The 10,821-nt window shown below is 63.1% G+C and overlaps 3 protein-coding genes across 3 annotated transcripts; 2 read left to right on the plus strand and 1 right to left on the minus strand.

Annotated features, from left to right (window-relative positions):
• Positions 1 to 3,212: 3,212 nt before the first annotated feature.
• On the plus strand, positions 3,213 to 5,623 carry MNEG_2000 (hypothetical protein; the record flags this gene model as incomplete). Its single annotated transcript, XM_014049524.1, has 4 exons — positions 3,213 to 3,279; positions 3,481 to 3,792; positions 4,061 to 5,097; positions 5,339 to 5,623. 4 exons carry the CDS (start codon positions 3,213 to 3,215, stop codon positions 5,621 to 5,623), a joined length of 1,701 nt encoding a protein of 566 aa, XP_013904978.1.
• A 2,766-nt stretch (positions 5,624 to 8,389) lies between these two features.
• Positions 8,390 to 9,029, minus strand: MNEG_2001 (hypothetical protein; the record flags this gene model as incomplete). The annotated part of the gene is made up of 2 exons (XM_014049525.1): positions 8,390 to 8,563; positions 8,949 to 9,029. The coding sequence occupies 2 exons, from the start codon at positions 9,027 to 9,029 to the stop codon at positions 8,390 to 8,392; spliced, it is 255 nt and encodes an 84-aa protein (XP_013904979.1).
• A 423-nt stretch (positions 9,030 to 9,452) lies between these two features.
• Positions 9,453 to 9,663, plus strand: MNEG_2002 (hypothetical protein; the record flags this gene model as incomplete). Its single annotated transcript, XM_014049526.1, has 1 exon — positions 9,453 to 9,663. A coding segment is annotated over one exon (211 nt), but the record flags the coding sequence as incomplete, so codon positions are not given.
• Between the last annotated feature and the right edge of the window lie 1,158 nt (positions 9,664 to 10,821).

The raw sequence follows: 10,821 nt of genomic DNA on the forward strand, positions 1-10,821 counted from the left end.
GCCAAGATCAGCCCCGCCATCCCGGGGTGCTGGTGATAGCAGATCCCTACAGCTGGTAAACGAAACGGCACCCACCGCACTTCCAGCGGCTGCTGGCGCCGGCCCCGGCCGTGGTGAAGCTTCTGGGGCAGGCCAGGCACGGCTTCCTGGCGTAGCCGTATGAGTAATAGCCCACAGGGCAGGCGCCAGCGTTGGTATCGTCGCTCAAGAGGCCGCTACCTGGCTGTGGAACTGCGTTTACGCGAGGGGCTGGGCGTCAGCCGGCACACCAGGTGTTAAACAAGAAAGTTTTCTGCTCTGCACGGCGCAGCAACGCCTGTAACTGGGCACTCCGGCGGCCGCCTTGCAAGGCGCTGGCATTGCTGCGGCTTGGTGATACCCCCATCATTCAAATCCCGTAAGGGCTCACCACACTGGCTTGAGTAGCGCGCCCTGCTGGTTGTGGTCGTCATGTTGGTGCCACACGCCACACGGGGCCCTTTGTTCGAGTCGCTCCCGCCAGCACACCTAAACAACTCAGCAGAGGTGTGGTGGGAAGCAGTCACGACACCGCTGCCAGCAGGCGGGCGCCTGTCGCCTCAAAAGCACATGCGGGAACATGCTGGTGCTCATTCGGCCTGCGCATCCCACGTGAGAAATCTGCAACCTCCCGTGGCTGCGCACATGGGCATAATCTTTCCGCGGAGTCGCACCCACATGGTTGGTCCGATGCTCACCACGCGCCCACGCCGCAGGGATCGCAGGTGGAGCCGGTGGCGTTCCAGTAGAACCCCGGTGCACACCAGCAGGAGCGCTGGTCGGTCGAAAGGCCATAGCCCACGGCGCATGACGTGCAGAAAAGGCGCGTCACCGACCCGACGCGGCGCACAACGCACGCCGAGCAGTAAGGGATGCGGCTGCAGACGAGCTGGCCTTGCGCCGCTCCCAAGGCACAACACGTGCACAACATAAGCAAGAGCGCTGCTCTTGACGACCTTTTGACACTGCTCCAACCAAAGAAGGGCCGTGGGCTGGTCATGGCGGAGTTCCACTCCTCCCGGACGGCAGGCACGAGAAGCTCGTTTGCCACTCGAAATATCCGCGGGAAGTCACCCGAGATTGAGGAAGTTGGGAGAGAGCAAAGGGTGCCGAGAGTCTGTCGATCCGACGACAGTGCATGTGATTTCGCTCGCCACACTTTGGTTGATTTGGTTGCTTTAATTTGACACAATTGTCGTCACACGAGGTAGCAGCGAGCGCAGGCCGGCCTGTTCAGTATGGTAACCCAGTGCCAGCCAACGCTGCGGTTGACATTGGCTGTCGTGCAATTCGGTCCCATGTCCTGGACATTCGTGACATTGATCATGTTGGATGATCATAAGTGTTCCATGTAAGACAAACAGCACTGCCTTTCAGCATGCAGCAGTCAGCGACGCAGATGTGCATGTGCTCCATGCGCGTACTGTGTGCGCCTGAGCTAGCTACGACTGCAGCAGCTCAACATGGTGGCTCTTGTTGCATGCAAACCCTGCACAGCTTGACGAATCACGCATTCAGATTCGAAGCATACCTCACCAATGTCCGCGCTTATGACCCGCCAGTGGTGTGGGTGCAGTAGGAAAGCAACATTGAGGCAGCGCCATGTTTCGGAGTGCAGTACGCCTTGTTTGCAGGGAAGCTTGTACTGCTCAGGATATGTGGATTCAGAATTTCTGTATCGCGGGAGACTTCAACTGGCACATTTTGCCACTCGCGTGTCCCTGTGGCGCTGACCACATGGAACTGCCTCGCCCACTGGAGCGGCACCTGGCGTGTGCCAAAAATGCACGTGCCACCGACAGAGGGGGGGGCCATACCGTGCTGCTGAGCAACCCCGGCCCTTTTTATCTGCGAATGTGGCGCCGCAATGGTGTACTGAGCCCCAATGGTGCGCTCTGGTAGGGCACTCACGCCCGCCCAAAAACAGACCTGACAATACGGTGCATGTGCCTGCTGCAATGCGGGCGCGCGCGATGCAGCCAAACCCATGCAGCTCGCTTGATCAGCTCATATTTGACTGCCATTAAAACCATTCGCAGAGCCCTTAGGCCACCGCACAGTGTTTCGCCGCGTCACCAGCTGCTCGATCAAACATCATGCCAGTCATGCTTCATTGTACAAGTTGGGTCATTGCTGCGGCGTGCGTTGGTCCTGAATGTTCTAACGCAGGCAGGTGCCTGAAGGTTGTGAAGCCTTAGATGGTCGCTGTGTGCCGCAGGGCAGCATGCAGAGTTTGTTGGCTGGGGTGGCCAGTCGCTGCCACTGTAGACAGGACAGGTCTATGGATACGCGGCAGCTACGTATAAAAATTCATTATGATCTCTTTGATATCATGCCCCTCAACGGCATTGTATCGGCCCTGTGTCACCCGGCCAGCCAATTCACGCAGAAGTTCACGCCGCGGTCGGAACCCTCTCGTCCTTGCAGGGATGGGGCCACACACGAGCATCGGTATCTACCAAATGTTTCGAACGGTTAAAATACCTACTTCACCTTGAACTGCGACGTCGTAGTCAAACGAACCTCGCCGTGGCTTGAAGACTCAAAGTAAATGGGGTCGCCAGCGGGAAGAGCGGCGTAGATGCCAGCCAAAGGACCCCCGATATGCTGCCGAGGGTCTTGCTGCTGATCTTTGTGGCCCCGTTGCTAGGTGGAGCAATTGCAGGGCAAGAGCCAGCGGCGCGCAGCGGCACGCGTCAGCTTCTGCAGACGCCAAGCGCAGCCGACTGCGCTGCATCGGTGCCGAATTGCCAGGCTTGCCGCTACCAGTTTTTCCGCGGGACTATCACCAAGGCGGTGTGCTTGAGATGTAATCTCGGGTACATGGTCAGGGCAGGAGGACGCGCCTGCTGTGAGTGCCACTACAGCTGTGGCTGTTCCTTTGCAAGTTGCTGCTGGCTTCGTCAGCACAGCGCGCCTGCGTGCGATCAAAACTTGCACGCATGCTGCGCCTGGCGGGATACTGCAGTTGCGCGCACGCTTTCGTGTGCACGCAAGGGCACGGGCACATAAGGTGCACATTTGGCAGCGCCAGCAGCAGCGGCAGCAGCTGAGCGTTGCGTCGCCCTGCGACTGTCGCAATCTCACCCCCAGGGTGCGCCCCAGGCTATTACAAGGACGGCACAGGCAATTGCCAGCCCTGCGACACTGGCCACTACTGCCCTGGCGCGCGGACGACCGAATTGTCTGGAGAAATGCGCGTGCCATGCGGCGCGTTCAAGACCACCACCACAGTGTATGCCAAGTCGGACCGCGAATGCGGTGAGCGGGCGCGGATCCCTACTTGCGAGCGCCGAGCCTGGGGTTGCAAGGCACTGCGGTGCGGTGCGGACAACAAGGAATAAATGGCAGATTCCTGGGCTGGGAGCATCAGCAGAAGCAAGGTGCAGGTCAAACCTGTACCCGTCTGCATGACCTGACTGGGTCCCCCCCACCCGTGTCACTTTGCCCTGTCGCACGCAGTCGTCTTGCCTGGTTACGGCTGGGGGCCAGCAAACGACTCAGCACCCTGCCCCCTGGGCTTTTACAACCCCGGCTACAACACGCGCAAGTGCACAATCTGCTCCGGGGGCCTCACCACCTTGAGCGAGGGCGCGGTCGCGGCGCAGGCCTGCCAGGCGCCAGCTGGGACATTCTATCAGCGCGGCAAGGCAGTGGCGTGTGCCAGGGGCTCTTACAAAGCCTCGGCGGGCAACGGGGACTGCCAACAGTGCCCGGAGGGCTGGACGACAGCAGCAGACGCGGTTGGCAAGACAGCGCCTTCAGATTGTGCATGTGAGCCGCTCGGGACCTTTGGGGGCAGCAGGGGTCGGCAGGGGCTGCAGGCAGCAAAGGAGCGGCCGAAACGGGCAGTAATGAGGCTGGGTTGACGGCGCGGCTGGGACGCTGGGCTTGCAGACTGTTGCAGCGGCTAATGCTCCAGTGCACCAGCACGGGTGCGCTGCGGCTGGTTGGGTTGTGTCTTTGAAACCGCGCACGCGCATGTCCCTCACCCCTAAATTGCCTCCCTTTGGACCCGCTCAATGTACCCCTACCCCTCCAGACCTGCAGCCAGGCTACTACGCGCCACCCGGCATGGCGGGCACCCTCGGCACGGTGCCGGCCGTCCCCTGCCCCCAAGACACGTACCGGTCCCAGGAAGCGCAGTACACCTTGTTGCAGGACGCCATCGGCCTCAATTGCACAGCCTGCCCCTTCCTCATGAAGACGCTCGCCGGCGGCGCGACCCAGCAATACCAGTGCCTCGTGCCGCCGGGCCACGGCATTGGCGCGGACAACGCGACCGCGGCACCATGCGCGACGGGGACGTACAACCCGGGGTGGAACCTGCAGCCGTGCGTGCCTTGCGGGGCCGGCAACCTGACGACCGACGGCCCCGGGGCCACCAGCGCCGACGACTGCAAGGTGCCGGCCGGCTACGGCACGTCGCGCTCGATGAGCGGCGTGCTGGCCGCCGCGCCGTGCCCCGCCGGGACGTACGGCCGCAGCACAGACACCTACGGCCTTGTGGACGTGGAGTGCACCAAGTGCCTGGAATACACGACCACGGCGGCGGTCGGCTCGACGACGGGCGCGCAGTGCCTGACGCTCAGCGGGTACGGTTGGGACAACGGCCAGATCACCGAGTGCGACTATGGTTACTACTCATCTGGCAACAGTCAGGACCCCTGCTCGTACTGCGGGGAGGGGTACAACACGTCCACCGGCCCATCGGGCACGACACCCGTCACTGGGGCGTCCTCCAACGCGTCGTGCGTCATCGCGGCGGGTTGGACGGCCGACGGCAGCGGCGGCGTCAAGCCGTGCATGCAGGGCACCTACAAGTCGCTCCTCGGCAGCTCGGCCTGCGTCACCTGCCCCAACGGCACGACCACCACCATCACGTTTGCGCCCGCCCGCCTCTCGGACTGCGACGCCTGCCGGCCGGGCTACGGCGTTTCCGGCAGCATCGACCTGTCAGCGCCGGCCTGCACAGCCTGCCCCTCTGGGACGTACTCGTTCGGCTATGTCAGCGGCGGCAGCACCTGCCAGCCGTGCCCCGCGCCTGACGGGTACACCGGCTTGATGGTTTCGCGAAAGGTGCGCAGGCCCCTGCTGAGTGGGGCCTTGAGCGCCAGGGGGCGCCTTGCAATGGCGACGTCCCCCTTGCCATTCCTTGCAGCTGCCGTCCCCCATCTGCGTTTGCAAATGCTGCAGCTGGAGCTGTCTCCGCCGGAGCTCTTGGCGGGTCCCCTGCCATTGATCGCGCCCTCCTGCCTCCCAGCCTGCACGGTAAGCCATGCCCTCAACGCCCCCCCCCCCTGGACTCCATCCCTTGCAGGGCATCTCGAATCCAGAGGATTGCTACCCCGAGTTCATGACTGATGCGGCCTTCAGCAGCCTGCTGAGGTACAACTACATCCGCATGGACTCGGCCGTCCAGACAATCACCTGGAACGTCACCGGCGCCTCCTGCCAGGCCGCCTGCTCGGCTGCCGCGAGCTGCCAGTACTTTGTGTTCACTGACCTCCATGGTTCGGGCACCAAGTGCTCGCTGCGCAACTTGGGGGTTACTCCTGCCAACGTGACCAACAATTTGCAGAGCTACATCCTCTTCCAGGTGTGATGGCTGAGTGTGCGCGTGTGCGTGTGTGCACGCGTGTGTGTTCGTGTGTAGGGCGGGTACACGTGCAAGCGCGCATGTGTGAGCGTGTGTGTGTGAGTGTGTGTGTGTGTGTGTGTGTGTGTGTGTGTGTGTGTGTGTGTGTGTGTGTGTGTGTGTGTGTGTGTGTGTGTGTGTCGCGCGCGCACGTGCGTGCGTGCGTGTCTGCGTGCCTGCCTGCCTGCGTACGCACGTGCGTGCGTGTGTGCGTGTGTGGGGGGGCTTGTTTGCGTGCGCTTGGGTACAGGGGTGGGTGGGTTGGCAAGCGTACAATGTGTGCAAACAAGTGTTTGAAAGCGACGCGCCTCACGTCAGTCTGCTGGGGCACACGTGAGAACGCTTCTGACTGTCTTGCTGGCTTGTCATTTTTCTCACCGATCTTTGGTGCCCCGGCTCTAAAAGTCAACAACCCTGCGCGCCACCCTTGCTGCGTTCTCTGTGCTTTGCAGATCAGCCCCGCTGTCTACGTAGCCTACGGGGCAGATTCCAGTGACTGGCTCTCGGCCGGCGTCGACCTTGCCACATTTGCCACGAGGGAGCTGGCGATCGCGGCCTGCGACACAGTGGCGGCCTGCGTCGGCGTCAAATCCAATTTGGGGGTGTGGAAGACGTTTGGGGGGTCGCTGTTGGCGGACACGACTGCCAAGGTGCGGGTGAATGGGGAGGCAATCAACCCCTGGCTGGCGCCCGCCAGCTAGCGGCGCCTGGCGGCCCTCGCGTGCTTGGCGCCACAGTCGAAACCGCGGCCGCAGCCGCGGAGGCGCTTTGCGAGGCCCCACCTTCGCGCAACCGGGCCACCGAAAGTCAACACCTGCTGCAAGCTGGATCGAGAATCCGTTTGTTATGCACATCACTGCTCCTAAGGCACACTGGCTATGCGCCGGGGCCACTTGAGGCGCTTGGGCTCACGTGCTGTTGCGTGGGGCCCGCCACTGGCTGCCGGAGGCGCCAGCCGTGTTGTGTTGACTCGCCCCATACCCTTGCCTGTGCCCATGCCCTTCATCCGGCTCCTGTTGCATGTGCGCTGCTGTCCATTTGCCTTCATTACGTTTCGTTCTTGCAGCAGCCCTGACGGCGATTTAGCGCCTGTGCCGGCACACGTTGCGCGGCATCCGCGTAACGGGCGCGCTCGCTTTACCATGGGCCCCTGCGCGTGGGCTTACCCCCGCGCGCCCGCCTTGCCTTCAGCAGGCCAGGGGCGCACGGCGACGTCGCCGCCAGCACCAGTGGCGGTCGCCTTTCCCAGCCTTTTCCCCACCCACACCCGTGACGGTGTGACGCTGTGTAGTGTGTCACCCGCCCCCACCCCCAGCCACGCATCCCCATCACCCACTGCGCCTGCCTCGGCGCGGCCGCAGCTTGTGGCATCAGGAGTGGCGTGTTCAGTGGTGAGTGTCGGGGTTTAAGTGCTGGCCGGCTTCGCATACCGTGCTCAGGCGCCCCTGCACCCAGTGCCCTCCTTGCACAGTTGCATCAAACAGCCGGGGGCAGCTCGTGCCGCAGCTCGCCCTTGCCCATCAAACACTCACGTATGAACGCTGGGCGGCATGGGCTTGCTTTCCCTGCACATGTGATTATGCGGGGAGATCCTTGTCCTGTTGTATCTCTGGGCATTAGGCGAACTGTTATTTATTTGCCAAGCCCCACAGGCTGCTTGCAGGCACAAAGAATCATGCCGGTTACCCTGTTGCTTGCGCGACCATCCACTTTGTGACATTGGCGGCCACATTCCTCATCAACCCTCTGTTTATTTCGCGACCGCCCACCATGGACGCACCTGCTAACAGTGCGCCGCCCGAGGCGTGTCAGGCTTTGTATTCGCTTTGTAACGGCCCAGATGGGTCCTGCTGTCTAGGCTCGGGGCTTGGGCGCCAGTCATGCAGGAGGGGCTTTCAAAGAAGCCTGGCTGTGCTGGGCAACAGGCAATGATGACTGCACAGAGCTGAGGGCAGCGCGCCGGCTGTTCAGGAGCCTGCGCAGTCCTTTTTGAGTTTGGGGCCATGACCGCGTGGTGGTTGCCCCCCACCCTTCACGGCCTTTCACCGCCTCCCCGCCTGTCCTGCACACCTGCCAGAGACGGCTGCTTATCATATTCCAGGGAATGCTCGACATCCCACATTTTGAGCAGCATTCGTTTATGATGCCGGACAGCCAAACATAGATTACAGGGAATTAAGTGTGAAGGGAGCTAGTGGAGCATCTTCGCACACAATTTGTGTTGTGGTGTACACGCGCGTCGCGGCACGGGCAGCCGACATTGTCAGGCGCAAAACGGGGTCAGGAGTACAATCGTTGCTGGTTGCACAAGAGGATGGTTGCACAACAGGTGGCACAAACGGCAGGAGCATTTTTCCTTTTTTCATGTTTTCGTGTAAGTAGGTGCGAGCACAAGCATCCTGGAAAGAAAGGACGGGGTGAGACAAGCAGCGGCGCCGCCTGTGTAATCAATCAGACCGCCCGAGCAGACAGGATGGCAGTCAAGGGGATGCGAGGTGACAAACGAGTGCTCCCCAGCCATCCTTGTCAAGTGAGTGCTCTACCCCATCTCGGTGATGCTGTGCTGGCCCGTCCATTTGCGACAAGCGTGTGTGATGCAACCATACTCGGCCGCCCTGTAAGGTCACCCTACTGCTGCTGTCCTGCGCCCGACTGCGTATCTCCTGCCTGACTGTTGAGGCGCCGCGCCGCCCCCGCGAGGGCGAGGACGGCGGCGCCTGATACGACCCGTGATCAAGCCTCGCCGGCGGCGCAGCGCCGTTCGGCCTCGGCCACGAGCGCGGGCGGCGCGAGGTCCAGCGCGAGTTCAATCATGAACGCGCTCTCGGCCTCCTCGATGCCGGCCATGGTTGCGACCCACTCCTCCGCAGCCTCGAGCTCGTCAAGCTCTTCCTGAGAGATGCACTCCTGGCGTGGTGAGGAAGCGGTGGGGGTGGTTGGGGTGTGCAGGGGGCCATGTAAGTCTATGCCCCGCCTGCCAGCGTGGTGGGGCTTGCTGCTCGCTCGACATCGATCAAGCAAGCCAAGACACACCAACAAACCTGCAAGCACATGTCGACCCTGCTGTCCCATGGACTGCCCAGGCATGGGTGCGCGCGCGGCGCTGCGCAGGTCAGCGCCAGGTCGCCCCCCAGGCAGTGGGTCAGGGCGCCCACTCAGCGCGGCACCCCATAGGCTGCTCACGCCCCAGACTCGGCGCCAAAACAGTGCGCCCAGCAATTGCGTGCTTCACAAGGGGGTCAAGACCCAGAGGCCGCGAAGGAGCCCGCGCGGCACGAGCGAGAAGCCTCACCTCGCTGTCCAGCTCCTCCGCGTCGTACGAGGCGCTGGGATAGAAGGGTGCCGCAGCAGGGTTGAGCTTGGTGGAAGGCATGCTGATTGGGGCTTGCCGAGGGCTGACACGACTGGCAGTGGCTCGCGGGTTGGTGCAAATAGATAGAAGCGAAAGTAGATGAGTGATCCTGGATTTATTGCGTATTGGGGATGATTGTGACGCGAGGGGATGGTCTGCTTGGGCACACCTCTTTCCCCTTCGCCCAGCTTCGTTCCAAGGTCTCGAACTTCCCTCGCATGCCGTGCGTCAGGACAAGCACCTGAGTATGACGGCGAATTTCAGATATGCGAGCCGGCAGATAAATGCCGTTCCTGCAGCGGCGCGATCGTGATCTACTGCGCTCATGGTCAATCCACCGCCGACAGCCGAGACGGGAAACTTGTCCTGGACCCCAGACCAAGTAGAATCAGGCCGTTGAGACCTTGATCAAGGACCTTACCTGCGGCGTGGCGCAAGGGCCAGATGTCGGCGTCCCACAACGGCCGCTCGCGGGACGGCGCGGCGGCGTCGCGCACCGGGGCGCTCTCCCGTGAGCCCTCCTCAGCACGCGCCCTTTCCTCGGCCCAACAGAGCTTCCGAGGCGGCGCAGGCGCAGGCATGGGTGTCGGCGGCAGCAGCACGAGCGGCGCGGCCGCCCCCGGACGTTGGGCGCCGCAGCGTCCAAGCGCAACGAGTGAGCTGCAACCGCTGCGGGCGCTGCAGCAGCTGCTGCTTCTTTGCTCGTGCTCCTGCTGCTGCTGGCCCTCCCTTTGTGGCCACGTTGCGCACACTGTCTCGTAGACGGGCTGGGGCCTGACCATGGCGGCGTGTCGTCGAGCCCTTCCCTGAAGACTCAAACAAAAAGTCCGCGAGCAGTGTGCCACTCCACTAGCGCCCCAGACTCCTCCCGTACCCGCCAGCGGCAGCAGCACGATGACATCATCACGGCAGGGACGGATGTTTACCAAGCGCCCCCGCCCCTGATCCCCCTCGCTCTGCGGGCCGCAGCGCGCCAGAGCTACAACCGCACCGGCCTCAGCCGCCCGTCGGCCACCAGCCGCACAAGCAGGACGCGCGACGGCACCGATGGGCCGGCGGCCATCAAGGTTCGATTCGGCAGCCCGCTCGCCTCTGCCGCTGCGGGCCCCGCGGGCAGCCCACCGGCCAAAAGAGCCCGCCCGTTGCGGCGCGCGCAGCAGCGCGCGCCCGGCGCACCCCTTGCACGGCTGCGTTTGCCAAAGCTCGCGCCGCCATTCATTGTGCCGCGCCTGCCTCGGGCGGTGCGCGTTGCTATATATTGTGACACCGCGCGGACTGCCGCCCCGCAGGTCTACGATGTTGACGGCGCAGTCCGCACCCCCAAGCCGCTTGCAGCAATCGTCCCGTCGGCGGCGCTGCGCCAGGCGCGCGCCCTCCTGTCCGACGACGCCGCGGGCGGCGGCGGCGGCGGGGACGGCGACGGGTTCATGCAGCTGCTGAGCTCCGCAGGCTTCAGCCGCGGCTGGTTCGACAGCGGCGCGGTGCCGGCGGCCGGCGGCGAGCAGTCGGCGGCCGCGCTGGGTGGGTGCATGCGGTCGCGCGCAGGTGCCTGGGGTGCCTGCTCGGGGTTTGTTCCTCGACAGAGTTGCAAACAGATCCAGCGCCCTCCTACGCCGTTGCATCAAGTCCAACCACACCGAACTACACGCACACACCCACACACACATACACACACGCACGCGCACGTACACACACGCACATGTGCGCGTGCACATCCCCGACAAACCCAAACGCGCGCTCCCGCACACGCACACACACACACCGACACACACACACACACACACACACACACACACACATTCGCGTGCCCCCG

Source organism: Monoraphidium neglectum, assembly GCF_000611645.1.
Source record: "Monoraphidium neglectum strain SAG 48.87 unplaced genomic scaffold scaffold00215, whole genome shotgun sequence".
NCBI lineage: Eukaryota > Viridiplantae > Chlorophyta > Chlorophyceae > Sphaeropleales > Selenastraceae > Monoraphidium > Monoraphidium neglectum.